Below are 21,273 nucleotides of genomic sequence, written 5' to 3' on the forward strand. Positions count from 1 at the left end.
AAAGGCCAAGAAACCATCCCTTCCACTACAGGAACCAGTGCGAAGATCCCTCCCTCGGATGAATGAAAAATGAGTCTTATTGTAATAAAAATGGCGCTGAATACCCTTTCAGTCAATTTTATGCTCATGGGACAGAACAACAAGTGCTTAGTATGTCAAATGGGACACAGAATAGCATGCTGTGGGCCCAATTAGCATTTGCATCACCACAGGAGCTGCCTCCAGGTCCCCTGCATCCAAGAAAGGTGCTTATGATATGCAGCTGACCACTAACAGAAGAGTGATTATATAACCCCCCTTACAGCTGTTTCCACAGCAGCAACAAAAGGCAGCTGTTGGGCCCAGTTAGGACCTGCTTCACTTCATTTGTGCTGTGGTGCAATGTTTCCAGCAAAAAGTAATGAAAAGAGAGGGAGCTGACACAATGAAAGTATAGTGGAAGCCAGACAGCTCAAATCCCAGAAATGCTGAGCCTGTAATCCATCAGTTTTATAGCACCTTCAGGATCTATAATCAAGTCCATTTGTGCTAAATAACGCATGTCGGCTTTTTTGGTTTTGTTCTTCACCATCCCCCCTCCATCCATCCCTGTACATTTTGAAAGCAAATGCTGAATGAAAATACTATTAATATAAGCACTAGGTGTTCTGCAACACAATGCTCATCCCATGGCTACTTGACTGTGCAGGCTGGGTAGGCAGGAGCCGTTTGGAATAAAGTAAAACTGGAAGTGAATTGCCAAGAAAAGTGTCAGGGATTTGGGAACGCCGTTTCTGCTAAGAAATTGCTTGAATGTGCAAACAGTGTCAGTTTTCTCCTTGCTGCTTGTATCACTTCTGTACCTCTATGTAGCTTTGAGGGCACTCAGGCAAAGCTGACACCAAAGGGTAACGCACCTAGACCAAGGTGTTTACAGTCACGAGCATATGTTACAGTAGCCGTTAATGGCACGTTTAATTTGAAATAGTGCCCTATGGCAGAACTGTATCCATCCAAAAGGCATGGGTGAAAAGACTAAATCTGGTGGGTCAGCATAGAGAAAATGTGGGTAGAGCAACTCTAAGTTGTGTGGTCCATCAGTCTGGCCTGGCACTTGCAGCCCTCTGGGACACATCAGGGCTTGCTCAAGCTGGGGGCCCAATTGTGGCTTCACAGTCCCTGCCCTTGCAATGGTACTGTGTAGGAAAAAAAAGCCCAGTACTAACTGGTCTGGATAAAGGAGATGAAATAATTAAGAAGATATTGCCACTCTGAGTGCCTGTGAATACCATGGATAAAAAAGCTATGTTGCTGACTGTATTTCTTGGCAGCTCCATGCCGCCCCAGCAGACACACTGCTTCATGGCCAAAGCGCGTGAACTCTCCAGCTCACAAACCCTTCTTCCCCCGCACAAAGCTTTGGTATCTCTGCAGAGACTTGCTATATCTAACTCTCCGATCTGAAGAGTGGTGTAACAGAAGGTCCTCTGGCCCCTTGTCATTTCTGGACAGAGCCTGGGACCAAGTGCAGCACTACTCTGATCCAGCAGTGTGCTGAGAACCAAGGTGAGTCAATGGATGCCTTCCACAAGGGAGGTGTTTGCTACTGTCCTCAAAGGACAACTATACAGTCTGTGTGTGTGTCCATACAGTCCATCAACTACCACCACGATCAGCCAAGCATAACACTCCCACTTGAAATATATCAAAACTTACAAAAATGCAAGAAGAAACAAATTGCCCTCCTTACAAAAGCCAGTTAAAACAAAGCCAGACTTTTGTGTTCATTTCTTCCTGAAGGATTTAAAGCATGGCTGAGATTTAGAGATAGGTGAGATAGTCCCTTCATAAAAAAACCCCACAAGTTCTCTTGACAGAATAAGCAGCACAAAGGTAAATCCTGTCTGGAGGGCACATACCCTCCTTAAGCCTGACTTACATTTATCTTTCTAAGGAAGCGTAAAATGCTTGCTTGATTTCTTTCTAGCAGGAAGGATAGCTTGGCAGAGTTCGGGAATGTGAGGTTTTGCTCTGGCCTTTTCGTTCAACACCCTTCCCTTTCGGAGACAATGATTGAGTCTGAGTAATATGCTCCAGCATAGAGGCCAAACATGGGAGGGAATTAATGAACAGGAAATAGTGGAACAAGAGACAGAATTAGCGAGCAGGAGAGGTGCTCTGGTTTGCCTGCCTATTGACACTGTTTGTCCACTCAATAAGAATATTGTGTGCACCTGCTTTCTGGCTTTTAACTACACTACTCAAACCATTTGCAGAAGCTTCCACACTACCCAGCTAACTTCCTTTCCTTCTGGAGGCTGCAGGTGCCCCTGAAACAGCCTGTTTTCACAACAGCCTGTTGCAAAATAACAGGCTTGTTCTCCTCAGTGGGACTCTCTGCGTACTTACTGCATGGCAGTGTACACAGGGAGAGACAAATCCATATGCTGTAGCAGCAACTAAGCAATATATTTTCTTCCAATTGCAGGTGAGTCACAGGAAATTTAATTTACTCTGGTCCTTATCATATAGCAGTGGAGTAAGGCAGGACACATAATGGCCCTTTGTCAGAGGGCTCTCTGAACTGGCTGAATGAACGCAGCTCTGCTTTATATAACAGTCTTTCCTGGGATTTGGATGGAGAATGATGTACCTTGACAAAATTGTAATCTATGCGTACAGCGGAAGAATGTTTTTTATCATTCTATGGAGGATGCTTTGGTAAGTATGCCTTGTAGGCTAAACTGGCTACGATATGAGAAACTTTAAATCCTGAATAGAGGAAGCACTTGATGGGATTAAAAAGACTGAAAATCTTGCCAACCTTGTTTCACTCAAACACATCAGCTGGGTTTAAGCCTGCCCTTCTTGATGCAGTAGCTCAAGAGAGACGAATATAATATGGTTCACATCAAAATTGAAAATGTCATTTTCCTTTCACGAGACTACCGAAAACTTGCTTTCATCTGTAAGACAAATCTACACATTCTGTTGCACCAGTTTTAAAGCTTTTGAATGTTTATTCGTGCAGATGAACTTTTGGCCACCTGAAAGACAGGCTGAACAAATGAGGCTGCACTGTGGTACAGGATTTCTGCCCTTGGCAGCTCCTCTAAGGGAGAATGCCATTTGGCAGGTGGATGCAGCTGGAGAGCCTATTAGTCCTTCCACAGTGGGAGAGATTGGACCTAATCTCAACTATTACTAGATACCAGAGAATCTAAAACAGGAAAAGTATTTAGAAGGGCCCAGCTGTGGGAAAGGCTTCACTCTGAACATGCATCTTACTAGACAACAGAGAATTCAGTCATGAAACCCAAATTTGTGGGAAACCAGGCAGCATGGGTTTCAGAGGTTGTGGTAAAGCTTATTTTAAAGGGTAGTTAAAGCCTCCATTGTTATAAAGACAATCGTGAGCATCCTGAAAGCCAGAAACTATTGATTAAAGGAACTAAAAATCCATTCTTACAGCCTAAAATATTGCGATTCACAATCTTGTGATTTGGAGGGTGGGATGACACGCAAAGGAAAATTTACTGATTCCTGACTTCTGAATTTTGGTGGAATCGCTAGCACTAACATTATTAAAAAGAAGAACAATTATTTTTTTAAATGCAAGAAAGTTCTATGAATGTGTATTTTGCAAAAAAGGTGACCAGATCGTTACAGCAACTCTGCCTGGCATCATACATTATGAATTTTAATCAGAACTGGCAGTGTGTCAGGCAGATGTACCAGAGGTGCGTGTCTATATGTTAATAGCATATATCCTTGTGTTGGCTCAGTTCAGGACATGATCAACGTGTCCTGTAATGAGCTACATCTACAGAGCAACAACCTAGCAATAGATCAGATCATCTTTGCAAACCCTTGGCAGCGGATCAAATCCACACCTCTATCAGCCTTCATTAACAAAAGCCTTTCTTTAGTTTGCTGTGCTTATTTAACCTCACCTCACACAGATGATGGAACACTTGAATGGATTAATGTGATGACATGAAGCGATCTATTGTCAGAAAGGGTAGCCACGCAGGCTGGGATAGCTAATGCCATAAGGTTTATCTGACTTGCATCTGCAAACTTTGCAGACCGCCTCTTTGCTACCATGTTATTTGGTGTTGTGGTAAATTTGCTCCGCATATCTGCAGGCTCAGAGGTGGACGCTGCGGCATTCCAGCACGATGCCTCTTCAGTTCAGGAATCTGATGAGCTCATGTGTCATTAATGTGAAAGGAATGGCTCTTACACAGGCCAGGAGACAAAAGTCCGTGAAGTCTCAGCACATTAAAGAGAAAAGGTAAAATGATTTCTAAATTAGTCCTGGAGGAGAACTCCAGTATAAGGAGTAATAAGATTACTGTTAGCTTGTTTTCTTTTATTTTCTTATATCCATCTCTAATATGAAAAATTCTCAGAGAGATAAAGATATAATGCTGCTTCACTTACACATGGCATTCTCCAATGTTGCACTGAGAACTTATCCTGCCTCTAACTACATCAGCATCCCACCTGAGAACTTACTCCAGATCCCCACACACTTCTTCTAAAGGAATAGTAATGACCCACCTGACCAAGCTTTGTTGTTTTCATTTGAATCTCCTTTGAGTAACGTTCTAAATACCGAAATTAATCTTATCTCATTTATAGTCAAAATTAATTCCAGGTTTTCAGACAGTTACTGAGTTTTTAAGGGTAATTTTCATACTTCCTCACTATGAAACCATAGAAAATTCTGTCAGATAATCTTCATTTTCAGTCTGTTTTCCAAATTAAAATCGAAAGGAAAAACTTACGAGTGCTGACAGGGAGCAATTCTTTGTTCAGATTTCCAGCCTGGAAACTGGTGGATGTTAAATAGTTACACACTACAGGGATTTACCCCCACAGCCCCTGCAAATGTTATTGGGACTTAACAGAGGATATATTCTACTCAGAGCCAAGGCATATCATTCAGGCATCAAAAGATGAAGCAGCATATTCCACCAGCCCCTGTTTGATAATCCTCTGTCTGCTTACATATCTGGAAAGGTATGATATTTAACTATATTTTAAAGGAAATTTTTAACACTCATTTAAAGAAAGCACTGGCCTTTCTTAAGTAGCCCTGCTTGTAAAGTGTATGGGAAGTATAACAGCCCAGCAGGCCTGCTTGCAGATTGTCATAAAATGTAAAGAGGGTGTTCAGAGATGTGTGAAATATACGCACATCACCCAAGAACTGAAATTAAACAAGATCAAAAAAAAAAAAAAGGATGAAAACTGATTTTCGGAGAGAAAAGCAACCTGGTACAAATGAACTTCTATTAAGCTTCAAATCCTGAACTGGTAATTTTCTTCAGGTGAAGATCTACAGAAGTAAGCCTTTTCCTGTGAGCCTGCCTTTATATATTTTTACTCTTGCTGGGCACCTGAGTTTCATATGGTGAACAAGTTTGTGTGAGTCAACCTCTCAGCTAATTGCTAAATGGTGTATAAATTTTCTGCTGCAAAAGGCCAGGGCAATACTGACACTCCACCAAGGGCTGGTCCTATTTGTATTTTCTGGATCTATCTGCAAATGGAACACAACTCTCAGTACTAAAGAGCAACCACATGAAAAAGAGCTATTGCTTACACATGATGGAAACATGAACGGTCCATGTCCTTCTAAATCTCTGGAGCTCATGTACCTTGAATTAGCAACTAAGCCTCAAACCACTCCTGAAGCCTAATTTACCAGTAACTGAAAAACAATGAGATAATGAAAACCTTATTGCTTCTTTATTTAACCTAATCAAATCCTTCAAGTTTTTTCCTTCTCTCTAACCTAGCTATGTTGCATTTTCACTCAAAATGTCTCTTCATCTTCCTTATACTCTGGCTATACTCACCACAAAAGAAATGTCAGGAAAGCTTAAAAGACACATTGTGCCACAGAGGAAAAACACAGGTAACAGAAATGTAGGTAAGGGAAATTCACATCATCTCCTCAGGTTTCTCTAAATGCAGTCTATCTAATAGCTACTTTCAGGAGGACTCAGTTTAACCACCCAGCGGCTCCAGGTAAATGCTCACAGAGCAACAGTTACAGCTGCATTTGCACAGCGCTGCATCCAAGTTAACCATGCTGAGGTAGCTGCGTCGGCTCCTTGCCCATCAGCTGCATTGTGTCAGAATTATTTACTGCAGACACAGAACTGTGAAAATCCAGCTCTGGGACTTCCACTGTGTGGAGTCACCACAGGTGGGCCAGCCTCCTTGTCCTGGGTTGTCAGCACCAGAGACTCCAGGAATGGGAAATGGAGATTTGATTTCCAGTTCTGTCTTTAAACTGTTAAGGAGACTAATAAAGTAGATGGTGGCTCTACAAAAGGAAATCTGTGCTATGTGTCATTTTACCAATAACAAGTTCCCTGGCAGCACAAACATGACCAACCTTCATCAGAAACTGTGCTGCTGGCAGGGTTTAGCTTCTCTTGCTGGTACGATGGATTAAACGCACTGGTCTGTAAGGCTGTTGGCAAAATCTCCTCCAGTTCCACCCAGTAATTACAGAGGAGATGCAGACTGAGGTATGAACTGCTGGCTAGAAGATTACAAACATCTACGATTTTGTGATTCCCAGATCCTAGACTGTATTTTTGACTCGCAAATATCAAAGCAGTTTCCTGAGAAGATCAGTGCTAATACTTCCGTTTGACAAATGAGAAAACTTAAGTCCAGAAGTAAAATGACTTATCTAATGTTATCCAGAAAACAAGTGGTAGAGACAGCAATGGAATCATAGTCCTCTGAGCTCCAGCTCCATTTCAGTTGAGTAGTCTATTCAACATTTTTTACTTTATTCTACAAAACAGTATGTAATTTTGTGAATCAGCACTAGCTTATGATCTGTTCCTTATAGATCAACTCAATCTGATGCTTTTTTATTGTTTGGGGTTTTTTGAAGATTTTTTTTTTTCCTAAGCCAGCAAAAGAGTATTTTTAACAAGAGATTTTGATTTTTCAGTCAAAAGCTGGGGGCAGGGGGCACTTTGTAAACCTATGAATTGGTAACATTTTGTACATTGGATGATTTATGTTTGCTTTCCATAGCTTTGCCATGTGTTGAAACAAATTAGTCAAGCTACAGGGGAAAATCCACAGATTGAGTCATCTGCCAGACAAGAAGGCCATAAAAGCACAAGCCAAATGACTGCACATTTTCCTTCAGTGGCTGACTATGAACACTGAAGCCACAATAACTGGCTTATTCTCACTCAAAAAAGGCACATCCTTTCCAGCCTGTTTGGGGTATTCAATCACGAGAGAGGCTGCTCTTCAGAAACTCAGTGGCGAGCACCCAGGAATGTTTACGCCGTGTGCTGAAGCACGATGCAGATTTCCTTGAGCTCACTGCAAACAGGGAGCCTGCAGTGCAGAGCCATGGGGACTCACCACCTCCAGTCCAGACACCGTACACGTGGGTTTACACTGTGCTGCCGTTCAGCTCATGATCCCTGCCTCTTGAAATGAAGCTTCTTGACCAAGTAAACTCAGAAATCTGTGCGCTAAAATTCACACATGCTATTAATTGTTTGAAAGTCTGTTTTGGGTCCTGTTTTGCAAACCATTGAACACCTCCACCTTGTACTAAAACCACTGCAAACTGACAGCTCCCCTCTTCTCCTGGGAACACGCAGAATGTAGCAGACCTCGACCTCTGTGTGTTGCTGTTCTGAAGTCCACAAAACTTATTTACTTTTCCTTTATGAATCTTTCAAACAAAGTTAAATGATTGCAGTTTCTAGTCCGTCTTTTCCAGAACGCAAGTCATAAGTCACAACGTAAAATCAATGAAAATGTTCCTTCAATCAGACATAAAATGCCAAATTTACAGTTCTGTACTCTTGTTATTAAATACATTTCTTTTTCACAGAGGATGGAAAGGTCAGGATTTTTCTCATTCTCCATAATTTTATTGAGATTTTGAAAAATATTCCTGTCCCAAGTTGAGGCAAACTGACAAACTTGGCATTGCCTTTCTCCTTTTAAATACATTCAGATCAATTTAAATCTTTAATCTTCCCTTTTACTGCATTTTAATGTAACACTAGGGTAACATACTGAAATGAAGAATAATTTTCAATGGACAAATGAAACTTCTAACTTTCAAAATATCCCAGGGAGAGACCTACTCAAAAATACCCAAAATGAATTTGGGTGATTTACTGAAAACAATTCTGCTCTGCAAGCAGTCTTTCTTTTGATGCATAAATTATGTTTACAAATAAAGAAAAAGGTTAGCTTGGGAATTTGTGCACCTGCCCTGACTTTTCTTTACCTCACCAAAGTCTGAGGAAAATAAGGAGGGGCAAAGACGCCTGAGCAATTCTTCACAGTGACAGCTCAGCCTCGCCATTCCAGTGTGGCTGGAACAAGAGATACGAGGACATTCATCACTCCCTGGGAGTTTTTCATCACTACAAATAAACACACAATCACTGCCCACCCTGTTGCTTCCCTGCAGCCCCACATGCTCTGAGTCAGCGTGGATTTTACCCTTTTCTCCTCGATCACGTGCAAGGTGGAGACACACTACAGAGATTTTTCATGTGGAGTCTCCCATCTCTGGGCAAATTTAATCTGCAAAATTGCAAAAGACTAAATAATGGCCTTAAGCAAGGGGAAAAAAACATAAAGACGACTTCTGTAAAAATATAACGAAACAGAACACCTGCCTTTCCCTCAAACCAAACAGTAATTATGGCAGCAGTGCTAGGCAAGATGAGATTCAGAGAAGGGAAAATGAAGCAAGAAGAGACATCTTTACTTTCAACCTGTGTTATATCGCCATTCAAGTTTTCAAAAGAACGTGAAAAAATCCCCCATTAAGAGACAAAGTCAAGAATAAGGTAAATATAAAGCAGAAACATTTTTTAAAAACTGGTTGCTGTAGAAGCTCGGGGAGAATGTGCTTTTTTTTTTTCCTCTTTCACTTTGGTTTGCCTTTAATCTTCCAATTTCTCCTGACCCTTAATAAATAATTAACCAGCTGCTGAGGCAGGCTGCATGTGATGTAGTCATACATCAAACTTAATAGGAAAATCAAAGTTTACTTAAGTACAGAAGGCATTGAGAGAGATCACAGAGTAGCAGCAAGAAGGCATTTCAGTAACTTACTCTTTTCACATATTGAAGAGGTCTTATAAAATGATGTCAGCTGCATATTTATTTTAATATCATTCTTGTCCAGAAGATTTACAATAGTGCTTGAAAATTTCTCATGCAAACATAATTTATTTATAGTAAGATATTGCTAGTAATTAAAATTTATAGTGTAATGTAACATTAAAAGCCTTGGTGTTCTATGGTGCCTTTCATCTGAGAATTTCAAAGCAGTTCAGTATACATCAAATGGATTTCAAGTTGATTACATACTAGGAAATCTCCTCAGCTGGAAACTGAGGCAAAGAGGTAATGATCTAAATTTCAAAACCAACTGGATGTAGCTGGATGCCCCCTCTGGGGTGCTACATCAGCTTGGAGTTTCAAGAGGATGACTTTTTGGAGTTTAGCATAAACAGGTCCCTTCAGGATGGCAGCAAGATTGGTCTTCTAAACTCATTCCTCCCCCAAACACAGACCTACACACCTGGCTCATTTGAGCCTAAAACCAAACTCAGTGTCTCTGACTCCCTTGATAAAACAGGTATTGGGCCATATGTAAGTTGTCTGCCACAACAGTTGAAGCATTAAAGAGATAAATGAATAGTTTGGGCCGCATATTCCCCAGAGCTACTTTCAGTCAGTGGAGAGGGGTAATGGCTGTTTGCAGATCTCCTGCTTAGATGCTGTGACTTTTTTTCTTCACTGTTTCTATAACGAGCGACAGAATGTGTCTGAATCCATCCTATGAGCTGGTCAGCATCTGAATACAACCCACTAGGTCACGAAGCCATTTGCCACTTTCTTTAAAAAGACTTTAATTGAAATAAGTTCTCCATGAAGCAGGATTAACGGAGCTTTGTTTCCTATAGATCTGTCTCTGATGGCCCTACGTTACCACACTGCGATGGCTTCAGTTTCTCCTACATATCTCTGCTAGTGCTTCCTACACTTTGGCGTATCTCCAGGCTCTCCCTTCTGCCTCCCCTAAGCTTCCACAGCTCCCCCTCACATCCTCAGGCTACCGAGGAAGATGATACAGCTGCTTCACAGCCTGTACCTGTGATGGACTTGTCAGCTTGCTCGTGATAACTGGCCAGTCAAGAGGCCAAACACAACAGGTAACTGTTGAGCTCACCAGCCTGCCCTCACTGTGGCACTCTTCTGCATCTCTGTTCTTTACACAGCCACAAGTTTCGCAAAGCTTTTAAGAAATTAGTATCTTTGAGATGTTTACCTTCCTGTCAGATAGGCCTCAAATTGATTAAGAAACCATCTGATGGATAAGCAGGGCAATTGCACAAGGCAAAACTCCTAAGGAAACTGGGTTAAGAAAACCAACCAAGCTCTCTAAAGAGAAAGGACGGCTGAAGCTGCAACATTCTTGGTTCTTCTTGGGTTTATTAAAACTAAAAAAGGGGAAAACAATGCCCTGCATTCTTTGCCATGCCTGAGATAGATAGCGATGGCTACGTCGTTTCTTGTTTACACACAATAAATAAGAGGTCAGACTTTGGGAGTATACTCACACAGCACTGTGCAGGCAAAGGCAGTTTGCTCTACCCATGTGCCACACTTGCCAGAGCACATAAAAGCAACCGAGGCAGCGCCAAGCCTGAAGTTATCAGCCCAGATGAGAGGCAGTGTATATTTTATCAGCTCGGTGTTGCAGCGACCACGTCAACTGGCTTGGAGCAAAGGGAAAGCAAGTTCACGCCTGCATGGAGAGTGGGCGCCACAGGCTTGCATGCAGAAATACATGCAAGTTTTCTGTCTGACTTCATTCAGCAGCACGGACTAGAATATGAGGGGTATTGGAGGGCATAAAGGAAGGTTAACTACAGGAAGTGGATGAAGAAATTCCTGCCCCAAAGCAGTTCTAAATGAGTGTTAAGTTAATGGAGTTCATTAGGACATTGCAGCCAGGAATCAGTCTACAGTTCCTGGGGACATGGGCCACTGGGTCTGACTATATCATCAGGTCTTCAGTGCGGTTCTGTACAAAAACATTTTACTCCCAAGTCTTCAACTTTCTAGTAAGGTTCTGCTACAGAAATGTAATAAATTTCATTTAAAGAAAAACAAATAAAACACAACAGGATTTTTCTGAGATGGATACAGAATGCTAAGTATGATTAGCAAGCCATAAATACCTCCAGAATAACTGTGATACGGGGGTGCTGCTTTTTGGTTGCATAAATGTCACAGCAAGGTCCGCAAATGCCTAATTGTTACAAAACCATGCTGTTATTAATTTGCTACCAAAACACAAAAGAAGATGTTTCAAGTTAACATCCCTCAGATCTCCAAATGAATGTCTGTGAATGATTTTATCTGTCAAAGCCATCTGGTCTTCTATGCAGAGACTGGGCTGCTTTTCACATTCCTGGCTGTGGTTCTACATTTACAAACATGCAATGAACAAAAATTCAAAAGCAGATGATGTGAAAAGGCTTGCTGGGGCGAATCAGATGAAAGACCAGGCAAGTGATCTGGGGACAAAAAGTCTGGTGTGGATGATCGTGCCGTGAGTACGGTGCTGTCTCTCAAAGAGAGTGCATTGCATTACACTAACTTACTGGATTACTCCTGTTGGCATGACTGCTCTGAAGGAAAACTTTGGCCCACTCAGAAGCCATGAAAAAGAGAGACTGGATTTCCACCTGACGGCAGCTTGTGAACACACTGTTTCGTGACCAGAAAAGACGATGGAACTTTTGTTGTCACTATCTGATTCAGTACTCACAGCAGGGAGGGAAAGTTCATGAGAAAACACTGAGAACTGATTTATTCTAAGAAGCAGAACTTCATACGTGATATTATGATGACAGCCAAATCATAAACATCTGAAGTTGGTAGCCACAGGAACAATGAAACAGAACAGAGATAATACTCTTCAGGTTGGGTGAAAATGATACAGAAATCATCAGAGAAACAAACATCCAGTTTATGATTTTTCTTACCCAGAGCTAAGCAGGGAAATACTACAGAAAATCATAGACAAAACAAAGACTGAGGAAAACCACAGTATATCACAGCATAATTAAACAAATCATTCTGTGATAGAAACATATAATATTCCTCACTACTCTGTCTTCCAGCATATTGAGCAAAACCTGAGGAGGATTCTTCAGTGACTCACCCTACTTCAGTTGCCCAAAACCCCTGACCAAGAGCAAAGACAAGGATATTCTTTCTGGGCTGAACCATATTCTTTTCACTGAAATAATGTATAGCAGTTGCGACCGCATTTTGCCTACTTGGAGAAGTGCGAACTACCTTTAGTGGGGGTGTAAACAGTATTTTAGAACATGCTTTCAAATAACCAGGCAAAAAGCAAGGCACGTTACCTAGATGAGATAGAATGGCTCCTTACTGACATGGATTAAAGGTAGTTCTTCTGGCTATGAGCTTTGGGTACATCCTGTAGCTTGCAGATAAAAATCTGTATCATGAAACTTCTTAGGTCTAGAGAGACATAACTGTGTCTTTTCAGATACAGGGGGATTTAAAATACATTTTTAGGTTTGAAAATATTTGATATCTTGTATTTTGTGTGTTCAGCAGGCACATGAGTTAACTGAAGGGAAAAGTCTTATTGAATGGAAGCTTGCAGGAAAGGTGTTAAATCTCAGTTTCTCCATACATGAGAAATATTTTCCAGTCATTATGTCTCTTTCTTGACTTGGCATACATACAACTACTCTGTGCTTTGATGTGCTCATTTTGGACTCAGAATGCTGTTTGTACAAAGACCAAGGCATGAAATAAGCCATTAGCAGAGGCAAAACTGTAACTTTTAGGCCAGGGGAAAAAGAGCAGTGTATTTCTCAATTCTACCAATATGAACAAAACTTTACATATTTGCCTTTCGTTGTATTTATCTCAAACTCACCACTGTTCACTTAAAGAAGATAAAATGTAAAATAATCTTGAGGGATATTTTCTGCTAGCCCTGTTTCTTAATATAGACGTATCTGGATAGGTGTTGCAGAATTACTATAGAGAAAAACATCTCAGGAAACATGTGAGGGGTAGATACCCCATAAATGATAAGCCCCACACCACCAAAAGACATACAGTTCAAGAAATCTGCAAATCTAAACCAATTGTGGTTGTGTGGTTTTCATAACTGGCATCAAACTTCCAGCTTTGAAAAAACTATGAATATTAATTATCTGTGACCCTTGAACTCTCAAAACTGGTTCATCCATCTATATTAACTGATGTCTCAAAACAGATTTGGGAACAGCAAAATAATCTTTATTTCTTCGATGTTAGAGGGAGAAGGCTTTGTTGGAATCATATCAGCACGTAAATCTGAGAAACAGAAGTTTTAGGACTGACTTTGATGAGAACAAAGTTGGAGAAAGACGGAGAACTTCATGAAACCCCATTCCTCATGAACAAATAATGACAAGCAAGTTAGCACAGTGCTCTCAGAGAAGTTGCCCTATAAAGCCTTTAAGGGAGATTCATACTCTTTGAGTTTTAAAAAGCTTGCTGCAAATGCCATCTTAGCTGTCTGCACAGATTTCTGAATACAGTAGTCTAAGGTTACACAGGAATAGCTGAGATCAATCAACACAGACAGCATAAAAACATTTAAAATGTCTAGATATCTAACAAGCCAATCACGAAACCTTTTGGACTAATTATAAACTGCTGGTCTCAGCCAGTTATTTCCATAACAGGTTCAAGAAGTATTACCAAGCACTTACTGGATTTCTTATCTTTGCCTTGCGTTCTGCAATCTTGCCTATTTACACTACTTTATGTACAAACCTCTTCATTCATAGCATTTGTTTCCTTCTGCAATCCAAGGGACTTCATTTCTCTTTCCTAAAAAAAGAAAACCCAAAATGCCCAAAGCCCAAATAACAAGCATACAAGAAGCCTGCACAGATACACGTAGTTGGACAAATATGATCCTAAGTGTCTAACTGCTACTGATTTCCGACTTAAATGCAAACTGCTATAGAAAATCACATTAGCTGTCTTTCTGCTGTTCTACATGCCCAGGATATCTTTAAAAATCTGCCTCTTCTATGCTTTAATCTCTCAATGAAGAGAAGAACAAAATGATATCAAACAAAGTATATACCTTTTGCAGGAGAATTTATCGCTTAAGAAAATGTCAGCTGAACTCTTCACAACAACAGAATTCATAACAGATAAGAGTCAGGGCCTCTTTCAAATACTACTGAGATAACAGGGCAACACCATTTCTGGAGAATGAGGCCTGCATCCAGTTTGCTCACAGTGTGTGTAGAACGATCTTGGGTTTGCACCTAGCTAAGTAGTCCTGTGCCCTGAAATCAAAACGCATCTTCACAAATATAGCCTCCTAAATCAAAAGTTTATTCATGCTGCCTGTTAAGCTGATGAAAAGACAGACTATATTTCTTCTTGAAAACTAGAAAGCCACTTCATCATGTCTAATAAACAGGACTGTAGTAGGAGATGGACAAGCTCTAAGAACTAAGTCACGCTCTTCTTGCAAATGTCAGCAGATAAACAGTCTAATGCAAGGATCATGCTAGGTCCCAGCAACGTCCCTTTTTTCCACTGCATCCTTAAGAGTGGTGACAGTTGTTCTTGACCTCCCGCCCACACTAAGCCAAAGCAAAAGAGGACCTGTTTACAACAGTAGAAAGATATGTGCTGAACTGCCTCCCATTGTAAAAAAGGATCTCTAAGAAGAGACAGTGAGATCAGTGAGGCAAAGAACACCATCACAGGAGCAAAACCATGTGGCAGTATTTCTTTGACACACTGAAATCCCATAAGGGATCAAACGATGCCCAGGGCTGGCAGCCCAGGCTCCACTGAACCACATCTGAAACTATCAAAGGGAAAACAACTCCCAAAGACAGACAGACAGATAGAAAAATCAGGAGATCACAATATGCATTCAGAATTTTTGATAAAGAAACAAGATCAGCAATTTGTTTGTTTGCACACATACTTGGTGAGGTGAAGTACCTGCTCACTCTGCTGGCCTTGCCACACACAGGGAGGGACACTGACAGAGGAGAAAAGGGAAACTGCTTTCACTGGGCCTTTCTTAAGGCCTGTAGTAGGTACAGCGTGGCAATGTGGCTCATATAGAACACTGTATAGCTTCCAAGCACAGTGTTACTTGATGTACAGAAAGACCACACTTGCTATTCTTAGAAAGGGACCAAGGAGAGAAGGCCTGGATTAAGCAGAGATCATCTCCCTGTCTTTTTCCCATTGATGCAGAAGTACATGAACATCACGTCGCAAGTAATGCAAGCAACACATTCTAATAATGGCGCCCGCTGTTGTATTTACACTTACTCCCTCTCTTCCTTCTCCCAAGCTACTTCCCAGTTCTTCCCAGCAGAAGCAATGATACTTGTATGTAGTCTAGTCTAAACCAGCAGCTTTTGTGTTTTGCATTTCCATTTTTGTATTGCTCTAAAAGGATTGTTCAACTCTGCATTAAATGTCCTTACCATTCCAGGTGATTTTCAACAAAGGCAGACATGGGGCTGATCTGTACAGTGTAGGTGTCGTTGGCTGAATACTCAAACAGCCCATAATAGGGATTGAAGAGCTCCTGAGACAGAAGGAAGAAGAATTCTCGGGACGGGCCACTGTAGTCCAACCTGGAAAGGAAGAGGTAAAAAAGATAAAATGAGGCTCATTCCCATTTCAGTTAATTTCCTGGGTTTTGCCTACACTGGCTGCTGTCTAATACTTACACCTTTGTGGTCAAGTGTTTCTAATGTGGTGTATCTCCTCTCTCAAAAGTTGATTCTGAGCCCTGAACCAGTCACGATGCTGAAACTTCAGCAGCATCTGCCTTGATGTGGGAGGAATCACAACTCGGACACATCCCTTAAGTAGTTTATTTTCCTTTGCTCCAAATGCTTAGCAAAGCACGGCTACAAAGCTCAGCCTTGCCTTAGCTGGCTGGCTAGCAAAGGGCTCGCTTTTCAGTGAGTGGGTTTGAACTGCCTATGAACACCTGAGTTCATAGACCAGACAGCCCAGACTGAAACAGGAATTACTCTTAAGCTCCTACACTGGGATGTAACCAAAGCCGCAGCTTAGCCACAAAGATACTTTGTTAGCTATAGGCATAACCTAAAGGTCAATGCTAAACAAGACCAAATCTCCACAGAACTGTCTCTCTTAAGATAGAATGGTGATTCCTCAGTTGTTCTGTCCAAACTCCTTTACTTTTCTGATAGTTCCAAATACATGTGGTACCCCTTAAGCTGGGCTTTGCTGTTACATTATTTTGCTCTGTAGAGAGTCACCTTTCTTCCTTGTGTTGTTTTTTTTTTAACTCAACTTTTAAATCAAGACGTTTCCAATTTTCTCAACTTGAAAAACAAACAAACAAACAAAAATTTAAAAAGCTTCATGACTGCATTACCCCCAACTGTGATGGATTTATTAAAAACCGACCATTCTCTTATAATGGTAGATAGGTTTTTCAATCTAAAATAAATCTACATGTAGCAATATGAACAAATGATTTGTAGCCATATATCATGTGTGCCAAAAGATTTTTCTGAGGTGGGCGCTATTCCTCCTACTTAACAAATGTAAAGTAAGTCGAAAACTCTGCAGCTGCATTGGAATGCTCTGTTTTGTGTTTGAAGTTATGGAAGCATAACCACAAGGGGTTGAACGATTGATTTGTGCAGCGAGAAAGAAGATAAAGGGCAGGCTGGCCCATCCTCCTCTGTTTTACATCTGGAGATTCAGTAGTTTTCTCTTTGAGCAGCTTTAGCTCTAGGATCATGTGGTGAGTCTAAAGCCACAACAGCAAAACGGGATGGTAATGAGGCCACATGAACCACTAGTGCTAATCGTGTAACAGATCTGGTTCAACGGACATTAAAATACTAGGCTAAGCCTAATGGTGTCTGGAGTAAAGAACACCAAACAACACCTGCAAAAAAACCTCCAAGAAGACACAAGGGATTGCATTTCTGGGCAACACATTAAAACACATAAAGCCTTCATAGTTCATTTTCAATGCCATTATAGCTTCAAAACACGTGGGAAGCTGTGCCCATGCAGCATCACGTGGCCATACAGCATCAGCTCTTCAGTGGGGAATTGTTATCTTGGAGTCCCTCCAGCAGAACCTATATTAGCATTAAAGAGCAGAAACCCTGGGGGAATGTATCTTCAGATGTAAATGAACCAATGAAGAATGAATGAATTTGCAAATCAAATTGTCTGTATTTTCTCCAAAGGGTATCGTGCTTCACACAGTAAAAGTTATTAGAGATTTGAGGAAAACAACGTGACTTTGGCCAGTGTTAGCATACTAGAACGCTATTCCAAAAACACAAACTGAGGTATGTTGCATGTCTATGCTTTACTTGCAAGCCAGAAGCAAAACTAGCTGTGGAGACGACCTCTGTCAAATAACACTGAATCCACAGAGTATAAAAAGTAAAAGTTAAGAAAACCCCTGATATTGAGGTCACCAAGTGACTCTCTTTGAGATTGGTGACTTCTGTTTTCCATTGGACTCAGACAAATTCAGCTCAGCAGAAGCTCTTCAGGTGACATGCCACCTTGGACCTGACAGTGTTGGCAGTTGCGAGACATGCCAAGAGCTGTCCCAGAGCCTTACTGCTCTGGCATTTTTGGAATTGGAATCCTAGACATATGTTTTGGTTTGTGTTTTTTTTTAAAGAAACTTTGTATGCAAAACTAGTGAAATACGATTTCAAGCCTTTGTTACATGAAACACTGGAAATATGCACAATGGTCTTTCCATTACAAAAGTATGTGGATTAAGCCTCAATTACAACATAGCTCTTGAGGTGAGCTAGGGTGGCTTTGAAAGGTTCTGTTTAGATTTGGAAACAAAGGATCAGGGGCTGGCTTTAATCATACAAGAACAGCTCACAGATTCGTAAGGCTGGCAGAAAGTCTCCTGAGAAAAGACCTTCTCAAGAGACTTCTATTACTTTCAGCTTCCAACTGGGTGAATTAAACTGCAAGGACTGAAACAGCATTCATGTTTCTCACTTTAGCTAGAAACAAGAAGTCCACATATGGATAACAAATGATCATTAGATGGCATGCAAAGTAAAAAAAAATTGAAGCAAAGTCAGACCCATTTTGAAGAATTAGAGTAACAAAGGGGATAAAGGTCTGGTCTCTAATTATTGTCCGGAGACTAATTCAGTGTGTAAACATGGGCCTGCTGTTCAGTTTTGCCTTCCAGCCAGTTAAAACAGCTATGGTAACAAGATGACATTAGATTTAGCCACTTAAATTGACACTTTGAGACATCTAGATGGAAGGTGCTATGGGAAAATGAAGCATTATTGCTATTATTATTTTTAACAAATGTTTGAGCTGATTAAGATGAATCACTTACTCAGAGGTAAAACAAAACCAAAGAAACACTACATAACAAGGGAGGCTCAGCCTTAGTCAACTCTGTGTTTTGCACCATAACAGCTACTTCAAAACTGATAGCATTTTGTGGTTCCCTACCCTTCCTCGCCAACAAACGTGACGTAGAGTTTGTTCCGCTGGAGCTCCTTGCGTGAATATGCCATTACCTGGTTGAAGGTGCCTTCCAGTAAGTGGTCACGTCGTATAATTAACCTGCAAAGGGAGGCAGAAATAGAGATCTAATGATTGAGTCTCATGTGAGCCCATAGGAAAACAAGAGCTGGTAAAGAGACACATTCAGCCTGGAGAAGAGAAGGCTTCAGGGAGACCTTATTGAGGCCCTTCCATACTCGAAGGGTCCTATAAGAAAGATGGTGACAGACTTTTTAGCAGGGTCTGTTGCAACAGGACAAGGGATAATAGTTTTAAACCAAAAGAGGGGAAATTCAGGCTAGACAAGAGGAAGAAATTTTTTACAAGGAGGGTGGTAAAACACTGGCACAGGTTGCCCAGAGAGGTGGTAGATGCTCCATCCCTAGAGACATTCCAGGCCAGGCTGGACAGGGCTCTGAGCGACCGGATCTGGTTGAAGATGTCCCTGCTTATGGCAGGAGGGTTGGACTAGATGACCTTTGATAGTCTTTTGCAATCCAAACCATTCTATGATTCATTCTTAGAGAACTTAATAAAGCATCCACTGGTGTACATGCTACTTGACCATTATGGGTTTTCAGTGAGTTGTTTCATTAGGCTTTTCTGTTGGCCTCAGAGGTGAATTTCTTCTCAATGCTGTGATTAGGTTCAAAGTGTTGCTCTACTGCTAAGATCCTCTGCAACACTCTCAGTGTACAAATTTGTATGGTAGAGGAGGCTGTGAGTTTCCTGTGTATATGAGGTCACAGCTGTCTGGGACTGGCCCCAAACTCTTCCTGGATTTAATCCAGTGAATGTCCATGGAAATACTGCTTCTGTAGCAGGGTAGGGAAAGGGATTATCAGCCTCTGTTTATATAACAGACCTCTCACTCCACTGCCAGCCTCTACAACAACTTAATGAATTGTACATTTAAACACCATCTGTGCAAGAAATCCTTCTCATTCATAAGTTCACAGACATTTTAAGACAGACCTTCTAAAATGTATTTCATGTCTGCCTTGGACCCAGATAAGCAGGACACCAAAAGAGATAACCAATGGTTAGGACTTTCCAGCTCTGTAAGAATATTTTGATGATGATGTTTGTCTGGAATAAATTGCTTAAATTGCTTGGCTTCACACTTTTTTTTTTCCCCCACAACAGATGTGATTTAGTAGGAAGCCAACCTGATGCATAAAATCAACCAAACGCCCAGGAAATACCTTAGAAACACATAATTCCTTTGGCCAAGTTGGATAACTAGATTGAGCACAAGTAGGTACACACTCAAAAGCCAACTAACAAGATGTCTGGAAAGCAAACTCCACAACCAAGTGAATGAGATCCCCAAAATACCTGAAGAGAGGCAGAAATCTCTCTAGTTCAAATCCAGGAGGGCTACCAACACAGGAACAACTGAAAGCTAAACCTGCATGTACAGGCTAACTTCTGTAGGGTCATGCTCAGATCCTGAGTTTTACTGATACATAGATGCAAAGGATTTGGCGTCATTCCATCATTACAACAGCTTTTAATAACCTCTGGTGGACTTCTGACTGAATGGATCTCCCTACTAGCAAATTATAGGTAGGAATACCAACCTCCCTGTTAAATAGGTAGGGAATGGCAGTGTACGAGAATATGAATCTATAAGAAATAAAACTACCACACAAAAGCCTCTTGAAGGTCACTTTTTTTCAGGATATACTAAGACCTTATCTTGCCCTGATGGTTCATGTACAAAATGTAATCTCTGCTGTGTTTCCCACTCCCTATCAGAGTCTTCATTCACAGATAATAACAAAAGACACCATGTTAAACTATTTGAGTAACTTATCATAATACTCACTTAATTTTACCTGGACCTTGCCCATACCCTTTGGCTTCAAGTTTTCGATAGAAATTGCGCAGCTTGGCTTCGAAGTCCCTCCGGTATGGAGAAGGTGCTCTTGCACTTGCTCGCTGCAGTCCTGGAGGGAAAATGAACAGCATCCTAAAGTGTAAGGGGCTTTAAATTTTTCCAGATCATGCAGCTGATTTTCCAGACAGAACTGCCTAACTAATGAGTTAGAAACTTTATACAGGTATACTGTGCACTCTGTATTATTTTTGTTCTACCTGGCATTAATGCAGTTGTAAGTTCGAGGGGCTATATCTTCTTCACTAAAAGAATCATTAAGCTTGCCTTGCGTGTACCTTTGTGTTGCCTCAGCCTTTAACTGTGATTGATCTGAATGGAAATTCAAGGATCGGAAAGGCATGAGAAAGACTTAACTCCCACTCACAGTCAATGGTATTTAGGTTTCTTTCCCTTTTGCAATTTTAAGATAGCTTTCTCCTCTGCACTGTATAGGAGATCTCCTTACTTGGCAGGATTAAACCTCTGGAGCGCAAAGCAACGCTTCTCACTGGAGCCTAGCACCCTAGCCAAGCTGGGAATCGGGTTTCCCTGAGTTAATCTGACTGTATATTAAACACTTCCAGCTATCAACACAAACCTCTTTGTGGCATTGAGAAGGATTTCTGTCAGCAAGAAATGCTACATTTTCCTCTTATGATTCATACATACAGCAGATTTTTAGCAATTTGGGACCTGTTTTGTTTTGAAGCCCACGTTCTCAAAGCAGT

At 41.1% G+C, this 21,273-nt stretch overlaps 1 protein-coding gene across 4 annotated transcripts in view; it reads right to left on the minus strand.

The window, feature by feature from the left end:
* HECW1 (HECT, C2 and WW domain containing E3 ubiquitin protein ligase 1) overlaps positions 1-21,273 on the minus strand; it is a 273,365-nt gene that overhangs the window by 24,091 nt on the left and 228,001 nt on the right. For all 4 annotated transcript variants that reach the window (XM_065831014.2, XM_065831015.2, XM_071804706.1 and 1 more), the window contains 3 exons: positions 20,495-20,615; positions 18,610-18,723; positions 15,588-15,740 (listed from right to left, as the gene is read on the minus strand). In XM_065831014.2, the coding sequence (XP_065687086.1) occupies positions 15,588-15,740; positions 18,610-18,723; positions 20,495-20,615 (388 nt within the window). The remainder of the gene's footprint in view (positions 1-15,587; positions 15,741-18,609; positions 18,724-20,494; positions 20,616-21,273) is intronic.

This window comes from Patagioenas fasciata, chromosome 2, assembly GCF_037038585.1.
Source record: "Patagioenas fasciata isolate bPatFas1 chromosome 2, bPatFas1.hap1, whole genome shotgun sequence".
NCBI lineage: Eukaryota > Metazoa > Chordata > Aves > Columbiformes > Columbidae > Patagioenas > Patagioenas fasciata.